The 26,405-nt window shown below is 45.0% G+C and overlaps 1 protein-coding gene across 1 annotated transcript; it reads right to left on the bottom strand.

Moving 5' to 3' along the window:
- Positions 1 to 4,947: 4,947 nt before the first annotated feature.
- LOC103641305 (lysine-specific histone demethylase 1 homolog 2) lies at positions 4,948 to 9,390 on the bottom strand. Its single transcript, XM_008664660.3, has 2 exons — positions 7,717 to 9,390; positions 4,948 to 5,976 (listed from the first exon to the last, which is right to left on the bottom strand). Exons 1-2 carry the CDS (start codon positions 9,254 to 9,256, stop codon positions 5,225 to 5,227), a joined length of 2,292 nt encoding a protein of 763 aa, XP_008662882.1. The 5' UTR covers positions 9,257 to 9,390; the 3' UTR covers positions 4,948 to 5,224.
- Positions 9,391 to 26,405: the final 17,015 nt, after the last annotated feature.

Here is a 26,405-nt window from a genome sequence, read left to right as displayed (position 1 = left end):
CAGCCTCGGGATTTCACTCCAGCCGCTCCGCTATAATTCACCGGACTGTCCGGTGTACACCGGACTGTCCGGTGTAACAGCGGGGCAACGGCTATTTCGACGCCAACGGCTACCTGCAACGCATTAAATGCGCGCGCTGCGCGCGCAGAGGTCAGGCACGCCCATGCTGGCGCACCGGACACTCTACAGTACATGTCTGGTGCGCCACCGGACATCCAGGTGGACCCAGAAGACAGAGCTCCAACGGTCGAATCCCAACGGCCATGGTGACGTGGCTGTCGCACCGGACATGTCTGGTGTGCACCGGACTATCCGGTGCGCCATCGAACATACAGCCTCACCAAACGGCTAGTTTGGTGGTTGGGGCTATAAATACCCCAACCACCCACCATTCATGGCATCCAAGTTTTCCAGCTTCCAACCACTATACAAGAGCTAGCATTCATTGCAAAGCACACCAAAAGAGATCAAATCCTCTCCCAACTCCACACAAAGCCTTAGTGACTAGTGAGAGTGATTTGTAGTGTTCATTTGAGCTCTTGCACTTGGATCGCTTCTTTTCTTTGACATTCTTTCTTGTGATCAAACACTCACTTGTAATTGAGGCAAGAGACACCAAGTGTGTGGTGGTCCTTGCGGGAAGTTTTGATTCCCAAGTGATTTGAGAAGAGAAGCTCACTCGATCCGAGGGACCGTTTGAGAGAGGGAAGGGTTGAAAGAGACCCGGCCTTTGTGGCCTCCTCAACGGGGAGTAGGTTTGCGAGAACCGAACCTCGGTAAAACAAATCCACGTGTCTCACTTCATTATTTGCTTGCGATTTGTTTTGCACCCTCTCTCTCGGACTCTATTATATTTCTAACGCTAACCCGGCTTGTAGTTGTAATTATTTTTGAGAATTTCAGTTTCGCCCTATTCACCCCCCCCCCCTCTAGGCGACTTTCAGTGTCTCATATGTGTGCCAAAGAAGAACATCACATATAATGACAAAGTATATAGAGATAAATGTCACAAGTATCATTATTATATAGCGGAAGTCTTATAGAAATAAATGATAACAATAAAAAGAACTAAATAATTATTCCTTGGCGCCATCAAGTTGGCTGGGAGACGCCACCTAGATAAGCTCATATTCCTCGTTGTAGGGTTCCTCTTGGACCACCTGCTCTTCACCTGTGGGGGGTTTATATATCGCAAGAGTGAGCTCACAAAATATCATAGCTCAACAAGTTGTGGGGAATAATGTGTATGAACTCACTAAAGGTGGGAGCTCATATGAAGTGTAAGGCCGATCAACAAATAATGGTTAAAGTTGAGCATTACTTTTAATAAGTTGGTCAAATTTCACTAGCAGTTACTAAATGTAAGTAAATACCAAACCAGAGTAATAATATATCAAAATTAATAATAAACCATAATGCGATGCAAATGACCAATTAAATTTAATTCTATAAGTTACTCATGTGAGGGTCCGAGCCGCTCATGACCGTGATCACGACTGATATACCAGTTTTACACTCTGCAGAGGTTGCACATCTTTACCCACAAGTCGCGTTACCCATCTGCCAAGGGGTCATGAATTCCATACACCTCTACCAAGGAAGCGAGGCAGGGTAACACTATGAGGCCTTTATAAAGTTCCACTAGCTTCAGAAAATCCGCTACAGTTTCTAGGAAACCCCAATGCAGGGATCCCTCGCCTGACCGCCATCGTAGCAAAATTAACCCGAGGACCTCCCTACACCGACCACTCCCCTACTGCCATTGCCCCTTTCGGGTAAGGTAGTCATCCACTAGCTTTCCTAATAAGTCAGCCAAGGGCGTCCCATACCACTCTTATGGTTGCACTGTTTTTCCGAGTGGTCGCTCCATGTTCCAATTAACATAATGATCTTATCATGAACAGTAAATAACAAACTGATAATAAAATATGATCATGAAAAATGTGTATCTCAATACCCAAAACCACATACCCAAAAGTTCGGTGGTAAACAAGGTATAAAGATAGTCAAACTAGGGTAACCTATTGGGTCCTATCAAAATTAACTTATGCAGATCATAATGATTAATAAGAATATTATTGGGTAAATAGAAGTGATCAAGGGGACAACTTGCCTTCAACGAGCTCCTGCTCAGCAGTCTCCACCTACTGAACACCTTGGTCCTCAGTGGCTTGCTCGTCTACTCGCAACAATACAAACAAGCATAGTATAGCAGAAATTAACATCACACTAACAGCAGAACGAAATGCATGATAATATTCTACACATCGTAAGGAGATCGTAGAAACAATAATCACTAAATTCGGAGTTACGATTTTCGAGTTATGATTTTCCAAAGTTATTAAGTGCCTAGTATAGAATAAATCAAGTGGATAATTTTGATCTAGGTTTCATGACTAAACAGAGTTATGAGATGATAAAAAATATTGAAACAAAATTAATGCAACTGGAATGGATTAAAAAGGAGTTAAAATAAAATTTCTATGAATTAAACAAGTTCTAGGATTTATTTTTATATTAAAAATTAATTTCTGCCAGTAAACCGAGACCAGAGGACTACGAGTATGAAATTCTGAAAGTCGGGGTTCATTCTGTAAAGTTTTGGACCTGGTTGTGATGATCTGTGCATAAGCGTGGATGGCGGGTTAATATTAGTAAAATAGAGGGGCTCTTTAGAAAGATCTCCAGGCTGAAGGGGTACGGGTGAATCTCGACTGTTTGATCTTCTCGCAATGGGTAGGATTAGAAGTCCGTTTAAAATGAACCAGTATTCATTCTGGGCCCTCAGATCCAAGATCTACCATTTAATGAATTCTGATGTAAGTACCGATCGTTCGATCTCGATCGGACGCTCCCCGCCCTATTATCCGTAACCGGTATCAACAGTTAAGGACACCACTAACTAGTCCGAGCCGCTGCAACGTCCCACAGTCGTCTTCCCCTACCCGAGGACCAGTCGCGGCGGCGGGCAACCCCCGCGGTGGCGCGTTCTCCGGAGACCGCGCCCCGGCACTCCAATGCTCTCGATCCCCATGCGATAGCTCTACAGGAAACACGGTCGACAGCGAACTTCAAGGGAAACCTATTACCGGTAGTGATGCAACAAGGGTTCCCACCCACGGCGATGTGCGGTTTATGGCGGCCAGAGATTTCCGATCACGAGTAGCTAGCTATTGGTTGGCTAACACGCTGTTAAAAACAAAACCATTCCTGTTTTCCTCGATCCTTCCAAACTAAACAGTAAACAAGAACAACCGTATACCTTCAAGTTAGATAAACGCGAACCAATTGCATTTTTTCCTTTGAATTTTTTTTCTTAAAAATTAGCATCTCAGCATATATGACGATGAGAAAGGACACATTCACACATCGTGGCGCTGGCGCGGGCGTTGAAGGATAGAAGGAGAAGACACCGGAGCGAGTGGAGGCGATGAAACACGCGCGCCAAAATTGGAACCCTCGCATGGGTGAGCGTTCGGGCGTACGGGTTGAGTAATTCCGGTATTTAAAATTTTGGGTTTCAAGAATCGATACTTAAAATTACAACCAGTTTTACAATACCCGAAAATTCAGGTAGTCAGAATTTTAGGTTCGGGTTTAGGTATTGCCGAAATATCCAAATTATTGTGTCGTCGGTTTCATAAAAACACACACCCTATTAAAATAGTATAAAAATGATATACATGTACATAAAAAACGCAAGGAATCTACAATCACAAGTCATACACACTACACATAATTATAAATGTACAAATTAATAATTAAGCATGACATGAGTATATGACACATGAAAGTTCGGGTATTTCAGGTACTGATTGTGTTACCCGAATTGTCTGAAATAAATTCAGGTTTTGCAGGTTGTTACCCGAAATTCTCGAACAAAATTTGGGTTTCAAGTATTTCGGGTTCAGGTATTCTGGGTTCGGGTTTTAGGTTACGGATTTTTTGCCTAGCGCTACTCGCATGCATTCTTGCTCAAGGCTAGGTTGTGAAATGTAAAGCACAAGGACGGGCTAGCTTGTTGCAAAGGCATAGACTTTGAAGAAGTTGTTTTTTTCTCCAATAACAGGTCTCGTCTTGATAGATTCAGGATTTCAGGCTGTTATTAGCAGCTAATAAAAGGATGGCAAGTGCACCACTTGGATGTTTAAAGAGTTAGCTTTACTGAATGGAGAAATTGTTGAAGGTGTGAGTTTTATAGCCACAAGGATATGTGGAAAAGGGTAATGAGAAAAATTGCTAACCGTACCCTAGATATTTTTTTGTCTCGAACAGGCAGGACGTGCATATCATTATATTAAGACATAAAATGTCTAAAGTGGACCAAAATACAACGCTTTGTAGGGCAGAAAAAAAACACTAGACCTGATCACCAAGACCTAACACCCATGCCTACCCTCCAACACCCAATAAGGCGAAACAAAGCAAAGGAGGGAGCTGACAGGCCCGACTAGACTCTATTTAGGGCCTGTTCGTTTTTTAAGGATTGAAGGCCTGAAACGGTTCCCGGTCGGATTGTTTCTCTAATTTATGTAAATTTTGATAAGTTGGAATGAATCCTGGTCTAATCCTGGACAAACGAACGGGCCCTTAAGGTGACAATAAGCCCAAGACTGTATATATGCTTAGCTCCCGTCTTACCCTAACTGATCAACTCGTCTAAAAACAACCTTTTAACCGAGCTAATGGAAGTGTTCACTCCATAAAAAACAATCTTATTACGAGTGAGCCATAAGCACCAAGCCCCAAGAATTATGACACTATTGAAACCCTTGTTGTTGTACCTGTGAACTTTTTTTAAGACAAAACACTGGATATCAAAACATAACACTGCAAATGTACAGGTGGGCCCAAATGGAAGTATGGAACATCGGAGCTGCAGGTTGTGCTAGTCTAAAATTGAATTCACATTCAGATTTCCAACCATACTCAGGCGAAAGATAGATAGAGCAAGATCACAATGGTGCCTGCAGTTAAATCCACAGAACAATATCTAATCAACTGAAGTCTGAAGTCACATGAACGGCAATTTTTACAAGTGAGGACCAGAACATGGAGGATCTCAGTTACGTTCCTGCCGAAGCGTCACAGTTCGTAGCCTGTACACGCCACAGCAAAATCTGAGCTCCACCAGCCGGCGGCCGGCCCTTCGTACCTTGTGTACATAACAAAAGAATGCATTCTGTTCTACAAAGAAGAAAAAAAGAGAGGAACCGGGTACACATCAACGCGGGATCTTGGAGTTCTTTGGGTGCTGCAGCAGTTTCCTGGCTTTCCGCGCACCCAAGATGCTCGAGATCAGATCGCTACCTACGTCGCAAGTACTATCGTAACCCATTAGCTTTACAGTACGATCCTTGCATAATACTCCTAACCTAGTTCTGTCATCTTCGCTTGACCTTCGTAGCCGATCTGCCTGCTCCCGAGAGACAGCGGCGTACAGATGGAAGGCCCCAGATGCGTGGCTGTGGCTGTGATCCTTTTGGTCGCCCTTTAGCTCTGAATTATAATTGGGCTGCAGAAGGAAACGCTTGTCGAGCGAAACCCGAAGTAACCCTGGAGCCGCTGGATCATCGGGTGTCAGTGAGGAGAACACGAACGAGAATCTCCCGAATGCTAGGTCCGGCTCCAAGAAGAGATCTAGAAGGGCACCATCTGGTGGTTTGAGGCTCTTTGGCAGTGAATTCTTCTTCTGGTCATAATTCACTAAGCTATCTGAGGCACGATAGATTTTGGAAGCTTCTCTTAACCCGCTCAATAGGGCCCCGTGCATGGTTGCAGGGTACGCGCGGTTCGTGGCTTCTCCAGCGAAGAAGAGTCGGTCATTCACACTCTCGGAAAGAATGTCATAGTCAGCACCGGAAGACCCAACTCTGATGTGCGAGTATGAACCTGAGCAAAAAGGATCACTGCCCCATCTCGTGCAAACTGATTGAACCGGATCAGGAACAGTAACGCCTTTTGGGCCATAGATACCTAAACATAACAAGAGTAATATGTTAGTTGTTTATCAAAATGACTAATGAAAGAAAATATCATAAACAATATATATGTGCAATCAAACCATCCGTCGAACATTATTCAAGGCAATATGCCATAGTGATATGTTCCTAAGTTCTTACATATTCCTCTCCTCAAGTTTATACTCACACTCCAAAAGAATTATCTATGTTCGACCCCCCCTATATGTCTCATCTATAAAAGGTAGATATGCAATTAATTCCTAAACAACATTTATGCTTTTTTCCCCTTTTTCTCTCTTGCATTGGTGCAGTGGTGAGCATTGGCGCAGTGGTGAGAACTATCTCACCGAGTCACCAGGTCACGGGTTCAGAGCAGCCTCTCCGCATTTGAGGGTAGAAGGTTTGCCTCAATTTATCCATTCCCTAGACCCTGCTCAAGTATCCGGCACTGGGTCAACCCTTTTTTTCTCTCTAGCTAGCACTTTATCAAAGTAGCCATTCGTAACACACATTTTATATTATACAAGCAATAACTAAAAGGGTAAAATTACAATTCATATGCATAACAAGGACCTTAATACTATAGGTATTTCACAAGTTTGTTAAAGGAAGTATTTAGGCCCCTTTTGTCAGGGCTCCGGCTCCTTTAAAAACAGTTTCGGCTTTGGCTAGTTGGCTTCTCTAAAGGAGCCAGAGCCGTTTTGTAATTCGTTTGACAAAACAGCTTCTCATGTGTTTTTCTTTCGAATGATGTATGAGTAAAATGTAAGAGCCGGTAGAAGCCACGTTTTTTGTGCTTGGCTCCCAGCAAGAAAACGGCTCCAGCAATTGGAGAGCTCTCGACGAGAAGCAATTTTTTACTGTTTGGTAGGGCTTCACAATGAGCTCGAGCTGGAGCCACCCAAGGAGCCGTGCCAAAGAGGCCCTTAGATTATCCTGTAGTTTACAGGAGTAGACTACAGACACGCTAATACTTTAAGGTAGTCTTATTGCTTTCAAATCACAAAGAGTGGTTGACCCAAAAATTTCTAAGCATATGCTCAGAAGATCATTGATTAGTTTGCTCTGCCAATCCTAGTCAAAAACTCTGCTGGCCCTAATTTCATTTGTACTAATAGCTCCATTGTATATGCTTAATCATAAGCAGAAAAGTTTATAGCGTAATGCACATGCATCAGATGCTAGCTCGTTCATCCAAACTAGCATTATGACCATTGTTCATTAATGATCATTTATGAAATGTTAAAATATACCAAAATTTATAGGGATAAATGATTCAGTAAACACAAAAACTAATTCACTGATAAGTAATCTCAACTTAAATCAGCTGAAGTGCCACAATAATAACTATGAAGCATGTATTGTGTAATGTATGGTGTGAACAATTCAATAGTTCCAAATATATGATGTAGCATCATTTAAACCTAACCATAAACCAGCACATGTTGCTTCAATTAATTATGGAGTGAGAGACAAGTATATACTATGTTCAGCCATCCAGTGAGCATATGACACTATAAGATACATTGTTTAGTGACTTACACTTATTAGTCATTAAGTTATCCACGCTAATACAAAGTATGGATTCATCTTACTAATTCCAATGCACCAGCCACCAAGCAACACAGGTAGATAGCATTTACTTACTACATTGGGAAGCAATTTGTTTCCATTTTTGTAATTATGGGTGTCTCTAAATGTGATTAAATTAAACTAACAAAAATACAAAGGACTATTAGTTCCAGATTTTTACCTTTTAGAATGCCAAGTACTCGATGAAGTGCAACAACAGGATCAACCTTTTCAAACTCTAAAGCAGCCTCTCCTGCAACAAGTGCGACAAGAACCGCACCACCAGAGACAGTGTGGTAGCTGTAGAAGAGAAAGAACTCTCCACGCTTGCTGCTCTCCTTATTCAAACACCCAAATGTGTCAATATCTTCATCCCAAAACACACTGGGAAACACCATGGCTACCTTATTCAACAACCCAAACCCCAACCTCTTTATTGCCCCAAGCTTCTCTTCAGGCAACTCTGGGTCAAATACTATGCTCCCACTCTTGAGCACCCCAAGGGGCACGGTACATAGCACCATATCAGCCTGAAAAATCTGCCCTTCTTCCACTGTGACACTAACCCCGTCCACTCCATGCTCAATCCGTGTCACATTCTTCTCATACAAGACCGGCACCCCATCACACAATGCATGTATGAGCCGGGAATTCCCTCCGGCTAAGAAACAATGGTCTCCCCCCATCTCATAAGGATCGTCCTGATCCCAGTGCGCGAGCGAAAGCTCCCATAGGCAACCGGCATTGGAGAATTCCAGATTTGCAAAATGCCAATCCAATAACATCCTCTCGTCATCCGACCTGGCCACATGGTAGAGCCTCCTGAGCTTGTCTATAGCTTCCCCCAGCGAGATCCTCTCCGCAGCCTCATTGAGAGACTCCCGGAGCCTGGTGGCGTGGTCGAGAAGCGTGTTGAACACCAGATCGATGCTCCTATCCAGCCTGGTCTCCACGGTCCGGCCGTCCGGGTAGTAGAGCGGGCAGCGGTCACGCACCTTATGCAGCGGAAGGGCAAGCTGCCGCGCGAGCACGCCGAGCGGGTTGGCGTGGATACCGGTGATAACGCTGCCGCCGAGCTCAACGGCGGCCTTGTCCTCACCTAGCCGGGCCGTGTAGACGCGGCCACCGGGGCGCGCGCGGCCCTCGAGGACGAGCACTCGAAGACCGAAGCGGACGAGCTGGCGCGCGGCGGCAAGACCCGCGAGCCCCGCGCCGACGACGAGGACGGATGCCGCGCCCTGGCTGGCGGCGTCCGGGGGCGGCGCGGCAGGGAAGGCGGCGGAGACGCCGAAGTTGATGTGGCCCTCGCGGGCGAGGTACCCATGGGCGGCGGCGACGAGGCGGTCGTAGGTGGCGCTGACCGTCTCGAGGACGCGCGCGAGCGGCAGCGGCGCCCCCGGGTCTGCGCGCCAGGAGGCGAGGATGTGGTTGCGGACGACGATGTAGTCGTTGGGCGCGTCGGCGATGTGGGCGGGCAGGAGGGGCCGCTCCTCGGGGAGCAGCTCGTCTATGGGGAATCCCAGGGAGAGCGCGATGAGCGCCTCCGTCTCCGTCTCCCGCTGCCGCTCCTCCGCCGAGAGCCGGCGCAGCCGCCGCACGCGGCGCGAGGCGGCGTCGCCGAGGTAGGCCTGCAGCTCGGCGTCGAGGAGGGACTCATCGTACGACGCCGGCCGCGACGACGCCGCGCGGCGCTGCGGCCGGCGAGGCGGCGACGACGACATCGCCGGATTCGGAGGCGCCGGCGGCGAGGGGTTTAGGTGTGGAACTGCTGTGCAGCGCAGGCGCAGCCTCGGGTTTGGTTTTGGCCTTTTGGGGATGGGGAGGGTGGGTGGGAAGTGGGAACTGAATGCTGGGCGTGGGTGACGTGATATTGACAGGTGGGCCCCAAGTGGCAGCGTGGGAACGCGTGGACTACTGGGAGATGAGGTGGGCGAGACACAGCGGCGCGTGCGGCGAATGACGCGGTCGCGGAGTACTGGAGTGTGCCGTTAGAGCACCTCCAATAGTTCCAAAAAGATTTGCTAAACAAGTAATTTAGATAATTTTTGTAAAAACTTTTCTCCAACAGTTCCTTAAATTAAGTTGCTAAATTTACCAAGTTTCCGTCCCACCCAATTTAGTCTCTACATTTAGCAAAGCTTTTCTCACTCCCGAAATCCATTTGGCGCTAAATTTTTTTATTTTGCACGTCATTTTATCTGTTTTTGCCTCCCCGCCGCCCACTAGACAGCCCCTCCAACATATCCCGCCGCCCCCAATAGTTCTCCTCGTCGCCACCGCCGACTGGGTCCTCAGCGCGGCCCTATCCTTGGCGACCGTCGCAGCTTGGTCCTCCTCCACTTCTCTCGTTGCAGTCGCGTCCGGCTCCAGCGTGAGCGGCGCGTCGTGGGGCTTCTCAACCGAGGCAGTGTCACCGTCGCGGCGGAGATGACAGGCGGCTTCTCCGGCTGGGCATTCGGGGCCGGCGGATCGGCCATGGCGAACCAAGCAACCCAAGATTTGGGTGCTGTGCAGTGTGGTGAGGATTTTTTCCCCTTTGTATGCTGCAGTTTGGGGAGAGACGAGAGTTTAAATCGTGTTTTTCCTTTTGCTATTTGAATTGTGTTAGGCTTTGCTATTTGAAAGGGAATTAGGCTTACACCTAGTTCCTATATAATTTTGGTGGTTGAATTGCGCAACACAAATCTTTGGACTAACTAGTTTGCTCTAGTGTATAAGTTATACAGGTGCCAAAGGTTGACACTTAGCCAATAAAAAGACCAAGCGTTGGGTTCAACAAAAGAGCAAAGGAGCAACCGAAGGCTCCTCTGGTCGGGCACACCGGACTGTCCGGTGTGCCACCGGACAGTGTCCGGTGCACCAGAGGACTCCAACTCCAACTCGTCACCTTCGGGAAATTCCAGAGCCAGCGCGCTATAATTCACCGGACTGTCCGGTGTACACCGGACTGTCCGGTGTACACCGGACAGTGTCCGGTGCTCCAACGGGACGCGGCTCTGGAACTCGCCAGCCTCGGGATTTCACGAAGGCTGCTCCGCTATAATTCACCGGACATGTCCGGTGTGCACCGGACTGTCCGGTGCATCCTCGGAGCAACGGCTACTTCGCGCCAACGGCTACCTGCAACGTATTAAATGCGCACAGCGCGCGCAGAAGGCAGGCGCGCCCATACCGGCGCACCGGACACTGAACAGTTCATGTCCGGTGCGCCACCGGACATCGAGGCGGGCCCAGAAGTCAGAACTCCAACGGTCAGATTCCAACGGCATTGGTGACGTGGCTGGGGCACCGGACATGTCCGGTGTGCACCGGACTGTCCGGTGCGCCATCGAACAGACAGCCTCCACCAACGGTCAAGTTTGGTGGTTGGGCTATAAATACTCCAACCACCCCACCATTCATTGTATCCAAGTTTTCCACTTCCCAACTACTTACAAGATTCTAGACACACCAAAGAGATCAAATCCTCTCCAAATTCCACACAACGCCCTAGTGAGTAGAGAGAGAGATTTGCTTGTGTTCTTTCGAGCTCTTGCGCTTGGATTGCTTTCTTCTTTCTTGATTCTTTCATTGCGATCAAACTCACTTGTAATTGAGGCAAGAGACACCAAATTTGTGGTGGTCCTTGTGGGAACTTTGTGTTCCAAGTGATTGAGAAGAGAAAGCTCACTCGATCCAAGGGGTCGTTTGAGAGAGGGAAGGGTTGAAAGAGACCCGGCCTTTGTGGCCTCCTCAACGGGGAGTAGGTTTGCAAGAACCGAACCTCGGTAAAACAAATCCGCGTGTCACACTCTTCATTTGCTTGTGATTTGTTTTTCACCCTCTCTCACGGACTCGTTTATATTTCTAACGCTAACCCGGCTTGTAGTTGTGTTTATATTTGCAAATTTCAGTTTCGCCCTATTCACCCCCCTCTAGGCGACTATCAATTGGTATCAGAGCCCGGTGCTTCATTAGAGCCTAACCGCTCGAAGTGATGTCGGGAGATCACGCCAAGAAGGAGATGGAGACCGGCGAAAAGCCCACTACAAGCCACGGGAGCACTTCATCGGAAGAGTCCCGCACCAAGAGGAAGGAGAAGAAGAAGAGCTCCTCCAACAAAGGGAAGGAGAAGAAATCTTCTTCTCACCACAAAGAGAAGAAGGAGAGATCTTCCTCTCACAAGCCGCATCGAAGTGGGGACAAGCACAAGAGGATGAGGAAAGTGGTCTACTATGAGACCGACACTTCATCAACATCGACCTCCGGCTCCGATGCGCCCTCCGTAACTTCTAAACGCCAAGAGCGTAAGAAGTTTAGTAAGATCCCCTTACACTATCCTCATACATCTAGACATACTCCATTACTTTCCATTCCATTAGGCAAACCGCCAACCTTTGACGGTGAAGATTATGCTAGGTGGAGTGATTTAATGAAATTTCATCTAACCTCACTCCACAAAAGTATATGGAATGTTGTTGAGTTTGGAGCACAGGTACCATCCGTAGGGGATGAGGATTATGATGAGGACGAGGTGGCCCAAATCGAGCACTTCAACTCTCAAGCAACAACAATACTCCTCGCCTCTTTAAGTAGAGAGGAGTATAACAAAGTTCAAGGGTTGAAGAGCGCCAAGGAGGTTTGGGATGTGCTCAAAACCGCGCACGAGGGAGATGAGCTCACAAAGATCACCAAGCGGGAAACGATCGAGGGGGAGCTCGGTCGGTTCCGGCTTCGCAAAGGGGAGGAGCCACAAAACATGTACAACCGGCTCAAGACCTTGGTGATCCAAGTGCGCAACCTCGGGAGCAAAAAGTGGGATGACCATGAGGTGGTTAAGGTTATTCTAAGATCTCTTATTTTCCTTAACCCTACTCAAGTTCAATTAATTCGTGGCAACCCAAGATATACACTAATGACCCCCGAGGAAGTAATCGGGAATTTTGTAAGTTTTGAGTGCATGATCGAAGGCTCAAGGAAGATCAACGAGCTTGATGATCCCTCCACATCCGAAGCTCAACCCGTCGCATTCAAGGCGATGGAAGAAAAGAAGGAGGAGTCTACACCAAGTCGACAACCAATCGACGCCTCCAAGCTCGACAATGAGGAAATGGCGCTCGTCATCAAAAGCTTCCGCCAAATCCTCAAACAAAGGAGGGGGAAAGACTACAAGTCCCGTTCCAAGAAGGTTTGCTACAAGTGTGGTAAGCCCGATCACTTTATAGCAAAATGTCCATTATCAAGTGATAGTGACAGGGGCGACGACAAGAAGGGGAGAAGAAAGGAGAAGAAGAGGTACTACAAGAAGAAGGGCGGTGATGCCCATGTTTGTTGGGAGTGGGACTCCGACGAAAGCTCAAGCGACTCCTCCGACGACGAGGACGCCGCCAACATCGCCGTCACCAAAGGACTTCTCTTCCCCAACGTCGGCCACAAGTGCCTCATGGCAAAGGACGGCAAAAAGAAGGTTAAATCTAAATCCTCCACTAGATATGAATCCTCTAGTGATGATAATGCTAGTGATGAGTAGGGATGAAAACGGTCGGAAACGGTATTTATTCGGTAATCAGTTTTTTCTTTGATTGCGAATAATTAGGATATAGAATATACAATACAAATTTGTATTATTGTTTTTAACATCTAGCTTGTTAAGATTCATAAAAAGTAAACCTTAAATTCATCCTACATTTTCTCAAATAATAGATATAAACTTCAGTATAGATTCGGAAACAAATTCGGTAATTTTTTCAACTTTTTGTGTTGTAGAGAATAAATAATACATAAAACAACTTATATAATATTTTATTAATATTTGTACTAATGTGTTTGATAACATAAGAAAAGATTAACATCAAATTTTATATATATATATATTTTAAAATATTAAATTTGTTCTAACAGTTCGGATTACCACTTTCATCCCTAGTGATGAGGAAGATAATTTGCGTACTCTTTTTGCCAACCTTAACATGGAACAAAAAGAAAAATTAAATGAATTGATTAGTGCTATTCATGAAAAGGATGACCTTTTGGATTCTCAAGAGGACTTCCTAATTAAGGAAAACAAGAAACATGTTAAAGTTAAAAATGCTTATGCTCTAGAAATTGAGAAATGTGAAAAATTATCTAGTGAGCTAAGCACTTGCCATGAGACAATAGACAACCTTAAAAATGAAAATGCTAATTTGTTAGCTAAGGTTGATTCTCATATTTGTAATGCTTCAACTTCCAATCCTAGAGATGTTAATGATGATTTGCTTGCTAGGATTGAAGAGTTGAACATTTCTCTTGCTAGCCTTACAAATGAAAATGAAAAATTGCTTGCTAAGGCTAAAGATTTTGATGTTTGCAATGCTACTATTTCCGACCTTAGAAGTAAAAATGAAATATTGCATGCTAAGGTTGTAGAACTAAAATCTTGCAAACCCTCTACATCTACCGTTGAGCACACTTCTATTTGTGCTATATGTAGAGATGTTGATATTAATGCTATTCATGATCACATGACTTTAATTAAACAACAAAATAATCATATAGCAAAATTAGATGCTAAAATTGCCGAGCATAACTTAGAGAATGAAAAATTTAAATTTGCTAGAAGTATGCTCTATAGTGGGAGACGCCCTGGCATTAAGGATGGCATTGGCTTCCAAAGGGGAGACAATGTCAAACTTAGTGCCCCTCCTAAAAGATTGTCCAATTTTGTTAAGGGCAAGGCTCCCATGCCTCAGGATAACGAGGGTTACATTTTATACCCTGCCGGTTATCCTGAGAGCAAAATTAGGAAAATTCATTCTAGGAAGTCTCACTCTGGCCCTAAGCATGCTTTTATGTATAAGGGTGAGACATCTAGTTCTAGGCAACCAACCCGTGCTAAGTTGCCTAAGAAGAGAACTCCTAATGCATCAAATGATCATGAATTTTTATTTAAAACTTTTGATGCATCTTATGTTTTGACTAACAAATCCGGCAAGGTAGTTGCCAAGTTTGTTGGGGGCAAACACAAGGGGTCAAAGACTTGTGTTTGGGTACCCAAAGTTCTTGTGTCTAATGCCAAAGGACCCAAAACCGTTTGGGTACCTAAAGTCAAGAACTAAACTTGTTTTGTAGGTTTATGCATCCGGGGGATCAAGTTGGATACTCGATAGCGGGTGCACAAACCATATGACCGGGGAGAAGAAGATGTTCTCCTCATATGAGAAAAACCAAGATCCCCAAAGAGCGATCACATTCGGGGATGGAAATCAAGGTTTGGTCAAAGGCTTGGGTAAAATTGCTATATCCCCTGACCACTCCATTTCCAATGTTTTTCTTGTTGATTCATTAGATTACAACTTGCTTTCTGTTTCCCAATTATGTCAAATGGGCTACAACTGTCTATTCACTGATGTAGGTGTCACTGTCTTTAGAAGAAGTGATGATTCAATAGCATTTAAGGGAGTGTTAGAGGGTCAGCTATACCTGGTAGATTTTGATAGAGCTGAACTTGACACTTGCTTAATTGCTAAGACTAACATGGGTTGGCTCTGGCACCGTCGACTAGCCCATGTTGGGATGAAGAATCTTCATAAGCTTCTAAAGGGAGAACACATTTTAGGATTAACAAATGTTCATTTTGAGAAAGACAGGATTTGTAGCGCATGCCAAGCAGGGAAGCAAGTTGGAGCCCATCATCCACACAAGAACATCATGACGACCGACAGGCCACTGGAGCTCCTACACATGGATCTATTCGGCCCGATTGCTTACATAAGCATCGGCGGGAGTAAGTACTGTCTAGTTATTGTGGATGATTATTCTCGCTTCACTTGGGTATTCTTTTTGCAGGAAAAATCTCAAACCCAAGAGACCTTAAAGGGATTCTTGAGACGAGCTCAAAATGAGTTTGGCTTAAGGATCAATAAAATAAGAAGCGACAACGGGACGGAGTTCAAGAACTCTCAAATCTAAGGCTTCCTTGAGGAGGAGGGCATCAAGCATGAGTTCTCTTCTCCCTACACCCCTCAACAAAATGGTGTAGTGGAGAGAAAGAATCGAACTCTATTGGACATGGCAAGGACCATGCTTGATTAGGGCTGGGCATTCGGTCTATTAGGGTAATTCGGTTCGGTCTATTCGGGTTTGTGAAATTTCGGGTTCTGAAAAATAAGAACCGAAATTTTCAAAAATATTTTAGGAACCGAACCCGAATAGACTCACAATTTCGGTTCGGTCTATTCGGTCCACCGAATAGACCCGAATTGTAGAGAGACTAGTATATTTTGTTAAAATATATACAATGAATAATTAATTGAAAGTACTATTACTACAACAAGTGACTATAAAAATTAGCATACAAAGATATATATACTATTGTTAAGATGATATCATTATTTCTAGCTAATAAGTTCATAAATCATATAATAATACTATCACATATTAAGAGCTTTTTTATATTTCGGGTTATTAGGTCTATTCGGGTTTTAAAGGTTAGGAACCGAACCCATACCCCGAAATATAGCACAAATAGGAACCGAACCCGAACCCGAAAACCCGAATAGACCGACAATTCGGTCTATTCGGGTTCGGTTCGGGTTCGGGTTCGGTTTTCGGTTTTAAAATGCCCACCCCTATGCTTGATGAGTACAAGACTTCGGATCGGTTTTGGGCCGAGGCGGTCAACACCGCTTGCTACGCCATCAACCGGTTATACCTTCACCGAATCCTCAAGAAGACATCATATGAACTCCTAACCGGTAAAAAGCCCAACATTTCATATTTTAGAGTCTTTGGTAGCAAATGCTTCATTCTTGTTAAAAGAGGTAGAAAATCTAAATTTGCTCCAAAAACTGTAAAAGGCTTTTTACTTGGTTATGACTCAAACACAAGGGCATATAGGGTCTTTAACAAGTCCACTGGACTAGTTGAAGTCTCATGTGACGTTGTGTTTGATGAAACTAACGGCTCTCAAGTGGAGCAAGTTGATCTTGATGAGATAGGTGATGAAGAGGCTCCGTGCATAGCGCTAAGGAATATGTCCATTGGGGATGTGTGTCCTAAGGAACCCGATGAGCCTCCAAGAGCACAAGATCAATCATCCTCCTCCTCGCAAGCATCCCCACCGACTCAAAATGAGGATGAAGCTCAAGTTGATGAAGTAGAATATCAAGCCAATGAGCCACCTCAAGTCGACGGCAACGATCAAGGGGGAGATGCAAATGATCAAGAAAAGGAGGATGAGCAAGAACCAAGGCCGCCACACCCAAGAGTCCACCAAGCAATCCAACGAGATCACCCCGTTGACACCATCCTCGGCGACATTCATAAGGGGGTAACCACTAGATCTCGTGTTGCACATTTTTGTGAACATTACTCGTTTGTTTCCTCTATTGAGCCACACAGGGTAGAGGAAGCACTACAAGATTCGGATTGGGTGGTGGCGATGCAAGAAGAGCTCAACAACTTCACTAGAAATGAGGTATGGCATTTAGTTCCACGTCCTAACCAAAATGTTGTAGGAACCAAATGGGTCTTCCGCAACAAGCAAGATGAGCATGGTGTGGTGACAAGAAACAAAGCCTGACTTGTGGCCAAAGGATACTCCCAAGTCGAAGGTTTGGATTTCGGTGAAACCTATGCACCCGTAGCTAGGCTTGAGTCAATTCGCATATTATTGGCCTATGCTACTTACCATGGCTTTAAGCTCTATCAAATGGACGTGAAAAGTGCTTTCCTCAATGGACCAATCAAGGAAGAGGTCTATGTTGAGCAACCTCCCGGCTTTGAAGATAGTGAGTACCCTAACCACGTCTATAGGCTCTCTAAGGCGCTTTATGGGCTCAAGCAAGCCCCAAGAGCATGGTATGAATGCCTTAGAGATTTCCTTATTGCAAATGGCTTCAAAGTCGGAAAGGCTGATCCTACTTTATTCACTAAAACTCTTGACAATGATTTGTTTGTATGCCAAATTTATGTTGATGATATCATATTTGGGTCTACTAACGAATCTACATGTGAAGAATTTAGTAGGATCATGACACAAAAATTCGAGATGTCTATGATGGGGGAGTTGAAGTATTTTCTAGGATTCCAAGTCAAGCAACTCCAAGAAGGCACCTTCATTAGCCAAACGAAATATACTCAAGACATTCTAACCAAGTTTGGAATGAAGGACGCCAAACCCATCAAGACTCCCATGGGAACTAATGGGCATCTCGACCTCGACATGGGAGGTAAATCCGTCGATCAAAAGGTATACCGGTCGATGATAGGTTCATTACTCTATTTATGTGCATCTCGACCGGACATTATGCTTTCCGTTTGCATGTGTGCAAGATTCCAATCCGACCCTAAGGAATCCCACCTTACGGCCGTAAAACGAATCTTGAGATATTTGGCTTATACTCCTAAGTTTGGGCTTTGGTACCCTCGGGGATCCACATTTGATTTGATTGGTTATTCGGATGCCGATTGGGCGGGGTGTAAAATTAATAGAAAGAGCACATCGGGGACTTGCCAGTTCTTGGGAAGATCCTTGGTATCTTGGGCTTCAAAGAAGCAAAATTCGGTCGCTCTTTCAACCGCCGAAGCCGAGTACATTGCCGCAGGTCATTGTTGCGCGCAATTACTTTGGATGAGGCAAACCCTGCGGGACTACGGTTACAAATTAACCAAAGTCCCTTTGCTATGTGATAATGAGAGTGCAATCAAAATGGCCGACAATCCCGTCGAGCATAGCCGCACTAAGCACATAGCCATTCGGTATCATTTTCTTAGGGATCACCAACAAAAGGGAGATATCTAGATTTCATACATTAACACTAAAGATCAATTAGCCGATATCTTTACCAAGCCACTTGATGAACAAACTTTTACCAAAGTTAGGCATGAGCTCAATATTCTTGATTCTAGAAATTTCTTTTGCTAACTTGCACACATAGCTCATAAATATACCTTTGATCATGTCTCTTTTATATATGTTGTGACTAATGTGTTTTCAAGTCTATTTCAAACCAAGTCATAGGTGTATTGAAAGGGAATTGGAGTCTTCGGCGAAGACAAAGGCTTCCACTCCACTCCACAACTCATCCTTCGCCGTCACTCCGAGCATCTCTCCATCTTTGGTATAATCTTCACTCGTTCATTTATGACCAAAGGGGGAGAAAGTATTGTAGGGCTCTAATGACTCCGTTTTTGGCGATTCATGCCAAAGGGGGAGAAAGTATGAGCCCAAAGCAAAAGGACCGCACCATCACCAATTTCAAAAACTTAGTGTTTTCAAAGAGTATTGAAAGGGAATTAGGCTTACACCTAGTTCCTAAATAATTTTGGTGGTTGAATTGCCCAACACAAATAATTGGACTAACTAGTTTGTTCTAGTGTATAAGTTATACAGGTGCTACAGGTTCACATTTAGCCAATGAAAAGACCAAGAGTTGGGTTCAACAAAAGAACTAAGGGCCAACCGAAGGCCCCTCTGGTCTGGCGCACCGGACTGTCCGGTGTGCCACCGGACAGTGTCCGGTGTGCCACCAGACATGTCCGGTGCACCAGAGGACTCCAACTTGAACTCGCCACCTTCGGGAATTTCCAGAGGCACTCACGCTATAATTCACCGGACTGTCCGGTGTACACCGGACATGTCCGGTGCTCCAAGGAAGGGCGGCCTCAGGAACTCGCCAGCCTCGGGTTTTCACTTCTGCTGCTCCGCTAAAAATCACCGGACTGTCCGTTGTACACCGGACTGTCCGGTGTAACAGCGGGGCAACGGCTACTTCCGGCGCCAACGGCTACCTGCAACGGCATTTAATGCGCGCGCAGAGTCAGAGTCGCCCATACCGGCGCACCGGACAGTGAACAGTGCATGTCCGGTGCGCCACCGGACATCAAGGCGGGCCCAGAAGTCAGAACTCCAACGGTCAGATTCCAATGGCACTGATGACGTGGCTAGGGCACCGGACATGTCCGGTGTGCACCGGACTGTCCGGTGCGCCATCAAACAGACAACCCAGCCAACGGTCAAGTTTGGTGATTGGGGCTATAAATACCCCAACCACCCCACCATTCATTGCATCCAAGTTTTCCACTTCCCAACTACTACAAGAGCTCTAGCATTCAATTCTAGACACACCAAAGAGATCAAATCCTCTCCATATTCCACACAACGCCCTAGTGACTAGAGAGAGAGAGATTTGCTTGTGTTCTTTCGAGCTCTTGCGCTTGGATTGCTTTCTTCTTTCTTGATTCTTTCTTGTGATCAAACACTCACTTGTAATTGAGGCAAGAGGCACCAATTGTGTGGTGGCCCTTGCGGGAAGTTTGATTCCCATGTGATTTGAGAAGAGAAGCTCATTCGGTCCGAGGGACCGTTTGAGAGAGGGAAGGGTTGAAAGAGACCCGGCCTTTGTGGCCTCCTCAACGGGGAGTAGGTTTGCGAGAACCGAACCTCGGTAAAACAAATCCGCGTGTCACACTCTTCATTTGCTTGCGATTTGTTTTGCGCCCTCTCTCACGGACTCGTTTATATTTCTAACGCTAACCCGACTTGTAGTTGTATTTATATTTGTAAATTTCAGTTTCGCCCTATTCACCCCCCCTCTAGGCGACTTTCAATTGGTATCAGAGCCCGGTGCTTCATTAGAGCCTAACCGCTCGAAGTGATGTCGGGAGATCACGCCAAGAAGGAGATGGAGACCGGCGAAAAGCCCACTACAAGCCACGGGAGCACTTCATCGGAAGAGTCCCGCACCCAGAGGAAGGAGAAGAAGAAGAGCTCCTCCAACAAAGGGAAGGAGAAGAAATCTTCTTCTCACCACAAAGAGAAGAAGGAGAAATCTTCCTCTCACAAGCCGCATCAGAGTGGGGATAAGCACAAGAGGATGAGGAAAGTGGTCTATTACGAGACCGACACTTCATCAACATCTACCTCCGGCTCCGACGCGGCATCCGTCACTTCTAAGCGCCAAGAGCGCAAGAAGTATAGTAAGATTCCCCTACGCTACCCTCGCATTTCTAAACATACACCTTTACTTTCCGTCCCATTAGGCAAACCACCAACTTTTGATGGTGAAGATTACGCTAGGTGGAGTGATTTAATGCGATTTCATCTAACCTCGCTCCACAAAAGTATATGGGATGTTGTAGAGTTTGGTGCACAGGTACCGTCCATAGGGGATAAAGACTATGATGAAGATGAGGTGGCCCAAATCGAGCACTTCAACTCTCAAGCGACAACAATACTCCTCGCCTCTCTAAGTAGAGAGGAGTATAACAAAGTTCAAGGGTTGAAGAGCGCCAAGGAGGTTTGGGATGTGCTCAAAACCGCGCACGAGGGAGACGAGCTCACCAAGATCACCAAGCGGGAAACGATCGAGGGGGAGCTCGGTCGGTTCCGGCTTCGCAAAGGGGAGGAGCCACAACACATGTACAACCGGCTCAAGACCTTGGTGAATCAAGTGCGCAACCTCGGGAGCGTAAAGTGGGATGACCACGAGGTGGTTAAGGTTATTCTAAGATCTCTTATTTTCCTTAACCCCACTCAAGTTCAATTAATTCGTGGTAATCCTAGATATACTAAAATGACCCCCGAGGAAGTTATCGGGAATTTTGTAAGTTTTGAGTGCATGATCGAAGGCTCAAGGAAGATCAACGAGCTTGATGATTCCACCACATCCGAAGCTCAACCCGTCGCATTCAAGGCGACGGAGGAAAAGAAGGAGAAATCTACACCAAGTCGACAACCAATAGACACCTCCAAGCTCGACAATGAGGAAATGGCGCTCGTCATCAAGAGCTTCCGCCAAATCCTCAAACAAAGGAGAGGGAAAGACTACAAGTCCCGGTCCAAGAAGGTTTGCTACAAGTGTGGTAAGCCCGGTCACTTTATAGCTAAATGTCCATTATCAAGTGACAGTGACAGGGATAACGACAAGAAGGGCAAGAGGAGAGAAAAGAAGAAGTACTACAAGAAAAGGGGCGGCGATGCCCATGTTTGTCGGGAATGGGATTCCGACGAAAGCTCTAGCGATTCCTCCGACGACGAGGACGCCGCCAACATCGCTGTCACCAAGGGACTCCTCTTCCCCAACGTCGGCCACAAATGCCTCATGGCAAAGGATGGCAAAAAGAAGGTAAAATCAAGATCGTCCACTAAATATGAATCCTCTAGTGATGATAATGTTAGTGATGAGGAAGATAACTTGCATTCTCTTTTTGCCAATCTTAACATGGAACAAAAAGAAAAATTAAATGAATTGATTAGTGCTATTCATGAAAAAGATGACCTTTTGGATTCCCAAGAGGATTTTCTAATTAAAGAAAACAAGAAACATGTTAAGGTCAAAAATGCTTATGCTCTAGAAGTTGAAAAATGTGAAAAATTATCTAGTAAGCTAAGCACATGCCATGACACTATTGCCAACCTTAGAGATGAAAATGCTAAATTAATTGCTAAGGTTGATTCTCATGTTTGTGTTACTTCAATTCCCGATCTTAGAAATGATAATGATGATTTGCTTGCTAAGATTAAGGAATTGAATGATTCTCTTGCTAGCCTTAGAGTGAAAAATGAAAATTTAATTGCTAAGGCTAAAGATTTTGATGTTTGCAATGTTACTATTTCCAACCTTAGAAGTGAGAATGATATATTACATGCTAAGGTTGTTGAATTAAAATCTTGCAAACCCTCTACATCTAATGTTGAGCATGTTTCTATTTGTACTAGATGTAGAGACGTTGATATCAATGCTATTCATGATCACTTGGCTTTAATTAAACAACAAAATGATCATATAGCTAAACTAGATGCTAAAATTGCCGAGCACAACTTAGAAAATGAGAAATTTAAATTTGCTCGTAGCATGCTTTATAATGGGAGACGCCCTGGCATTAAGGATGGCATTGGCTTCCAAAGGGGAGACAATGTCAAAATTAGTGCCCCTCCTAAAAGATTGTCAAATTTTGTTAAGGGCAAGGCTCCCATGCCTCAGGATAACGAGGGTTACATTTTATACCATGCCGGTTATCCCGAGGACAAAATTAGGAAAATTCATTCTAGGAAGTCTCACTCGGGTTCTAACCATGCTTTTATGTATAAGAGTGAGACATCTAGTTCTAGGCAACCAACCCATGCTAAGTTGCCTAAGAAGAAAATTCCTATTGCATCAAATGATCATAATATCTCCTTTAAAACTTTTGATGCATCTTATGTCTTGACTAACAAATCCGACAAGGTAGTTGCCAAATATGTTGGGGGCAAGCACAAGGGGTCAAGGACTTGTGTTTGGGTACCCAAAGTTCTTGTGTCTAATGCCAAAGGACCCAAAACCATTTGGGTACCTAAAGTCAAGAACTAAACTTGTTTTGTAGGTTTATGCATCCGGGGGCTCAAGTTGGATACTCGACAGCGGGTGCACAAACCATATGACAGGGGAGAAAAGGATGTTCTCCTCCTATGAGAAAAACCAAGATCCCCAACGAGCTATCACATTCGGGGATGGAAATCAAGGTTTGGTCAAAGGATTGGGTAAAATTGCTATATCCCCTGACCATTCTATTTCCAATGTTTTTCTTGTAGACTCTTTAGATTACAATTTGCTTTCCGTTTCACAATTATGTCAAATGGGCTACAACTGTCTATTCACTGATGTAGGTGTCACTGTCTTTAGAAGAAGTGATGATTCAATAGCATTTAAGGGAGTGTTAGAGGGTCAGCTATACTTGGTAGATTTTGATAGAGCTGAACTCGACACTTGCTTAATTGCTAAGACTAACCTGGGTTGGCTCTGGCACCGCCGACTAGCCCATGTTGGAATGAAGAATCTTCATAAGCTTCTAAAGGGAGAACACATTTTAGGATTAACAAATGTTCATTTTGAGAAAGACAGGATTTGTAGCGCATGCCAGGCAGGGAAGCAAGTTGGCACTCATCATCCACACAAGAACATCATGACAACCGACAGGCCACTGGAGCTCCTACACATGGATTTATTCGGCTCGATTGCTTACATAAGCATCGGCGGGAGTAAGTACTGTCTAGTTATTGTGGATGATTATTCTCGCTTCACTTGGGTATTCTTTTTACAGGAAAAATCTCAAACCCAAGAGACCTTAAAAGGATTCTTGAGACGGGCTCAAAATGAGTTCGGCTTAAGGATTAAGAAAATAAGAAGCGACAACGGGACGGAGTTCAAGAACTCTCAAATCGAAGGCTTCCTTGAGGAGGAGGGCATCAAGCATGAGTTCTCTTCTCCCTACACGCCACAACAAAATGGTGTAGTGGAGAGGAAGAATCGAACTCTACTGGACATGGCAAGAACCATGCTTGATGAGTACAAGACTTCGGATCGGTTTTGGGCCGAGGCGGTCAACATCGCTTGCTACGCCATCAACCGGTTATATCTTCACCGAATCCTCAAGAAGACATCATATGAACTCCTAACAGGTAAAAAGCCCAACATTTCTTATTTTAGAGTCTTTGGTAGCAAATGTTTTATTCTTGTTAAAAGAGGTAGAAAATCTAAATTTGCTCCTAAGACTGCAGAAGGCTTTTTACTTGGTTATGACTCAAACACAAGGGCATATAGAGTCTTTAACAAATCCACTGGACTAGTTGAAGTCTCATGTGACGTTGTGTTTGATGAGACTAACGGCTCTCAAGTAGAGCAAGTTGATCTTGATGAGATAGGTATTGAAGAGGCTCCATGTATCGCGCTAAGGAACATGTCCATTGGGGATGTGTGTCCTAAGGAATCTGAAGAGCCCCCAAATGCACAAGATCAACCATCCTCCTCCATGCAAGCATCTCCACCAACTCAAATTGAGGATGAGGCTCAAGATGTTGAACAAGAAGATCAAGAAGATGAGCCACCTCAAAATGACGGCAACGATCAAGGGGGAGATACAAATGATCAAGAAAAGGAGGATGAGCAAGAACCAAGACCGCCACACCCAAGAGTCCACCAAGCAATTCAACGAGATCACCCCGTCGACACCATCCTCGGCGACATTCATAAAGGGGTAACCACTAGATCTCGTGTTGCACATTTTTGTGAACATTACTCTTTTGTTTCCTCTATTGAGCCACACAGGATAGAGGAAGCACTTCAAGATTCAGATTGGGTGGTGGTGATGCAAGAGGAGCTCAACAACTTCACTAGGAATGAGGTATGGCATTTAGTTCCACGTCCTAATCAAAATGTTGTAGGAACCAAATGGGTCTTCCGCAACAAGCAAGATGAGCATGGTGTGGTGACAAGGAACAAAGCTCGACTTGTGGCCAAGGGATACTCTCAAGTCGAAGGTTTGGATTTCGGTGAAACCTATGCACCCGTAGCTAGGCTTGAGTCAATTCGCATATTATTGGCCTATGCTACTTACCATGGCTTTAAGCTCTATCAAATGGACGTGAAAAGTGCTTTCCTCAATGGACCAATCAAGGAAGAGGTCTATGTTGAGCAACCTCCCGGCTTTGAAGATAGTGAGCACCCTAACCATGTCTATATGCTCTCTAAGGCGCTTTATGGGCTCAAGCAAGCCCCAAGAGCATGGTATGAATGCCTTAGAGATTTCCTTATTGCTAATGGCTTCAAAGTCGGTAAGGCCGATCCTACTCTGTTCACTAAAACTCTTGCAAATGATTTGTTTGTATGCCAAATTTATGTTGATGATATTATATTTGGGTCTACTAACGAATCTACATGTGAGGAATTTAGTAGGATCATGACACAAAAGTTCGAGATGTCTATGATGGGGGAGTTGAAGTATTTTCTAGGATTCCAAGTCAAGCAACTCCAAGAGGGCACCTTCATTAGCCAAACAAAGTATACTCAAGACATTCTAACCAAGTTTGGAATGAAGGATGCCAAGCCCATCAAGACACCCATGGGAACCAATGGGCATCTCGACCTCGACACGGGAGGCAAGTCCGTGGATCAAAAGGTATACCGGTCGATGATAGGTTCATTACTCTACTTATGTGCATCTCGACCGGATATTATGCTTTCCGTTTGCATGTGTGCAAGATTCCAATCCGACCCTAAGGAATCCCACCTTACGGCCGTAAAACGAATCTTGAGATATTTGGCTTATACTCCTAAGTTTGGGCTTTGGTACCCTCGGGGATCCACATTTGATTTGATTGGTTATTCGGATGCCGATTGGGCGGGGTGCAAAATTAATAGGAAGAGCACATCGGGGACTTGCCAGTTCTTGGGAAGATCCTTGGTGTCTTGGGCTTCAAAGAAGTAAAATTCGGTCGCTCTATCCACCGCCGAAGCCGAGTACATTGCCGCAGGCCATTGTTGTGCGCAATTGCTTTGGATGAGGCAAACCCTGCGGGACTACGGTTACAAATTAACCAAAGTCCCTTTGCTATGTGATAATGAGAGTGCAATCAAAATGGCCGACAATCCTGTCGAGCATAGCCGCACTAAACACATAGCCATCCAGTGTCATTTTCTTAGGGATCACCAACAAAAGGGGGATATCGAGATTTCTTACATTAACACTAAAGATCAATTAGCCGATATCTTTACCAAGCCTCTTGATGAACAAACTTTTACCAAACTTAGGCATGAGCTCAATATTCTTGATTCACACAACTTTTTTTGCTAGATTGCACGCATAGCTCATTTATATACTTTTGATCATATCTCTTTTATATGCTATGACTAATGTGTGTTCAAGTCTATTTCAAGCCAAGTCATAGGTATATTGAAAGGGAATTGGAGTCTTCGGCAAAGACAAAGGCTTCCACTCCGTAACTCATCCTTCGCCGTCGCTCCAAGCTTCTCTCCATCTCTAGGGGGAGAATTCAAAGCAAAAGGACTTCGTCTTTGGGGAGAGAGTCAGCCCAAAGCAAAAGGACTTTGTCTTTGGTATACTCTTAACTCACTTATTTATGGCCAAAGGGGA

This window comes from Zea mays, chromosome 10, assembly GCF_902167145.1.
Source record: "Zea mays cultivar B73 chromosome 10, Zm-B73-REFERENCE-NAM-5.0, whole genome shotgun sequence".
Lineage (NCBI taxonomy): Eukaryota > Viridiplantae > Streptophyta > Magnoliopsida > Poales > Poaceae > Zea > Zea mays.
The sequence above is the reverse complement of the archived record's forward strand: the minus strand, read 5'-3'. Positions and strand labels throughout refer to the sequence as shown.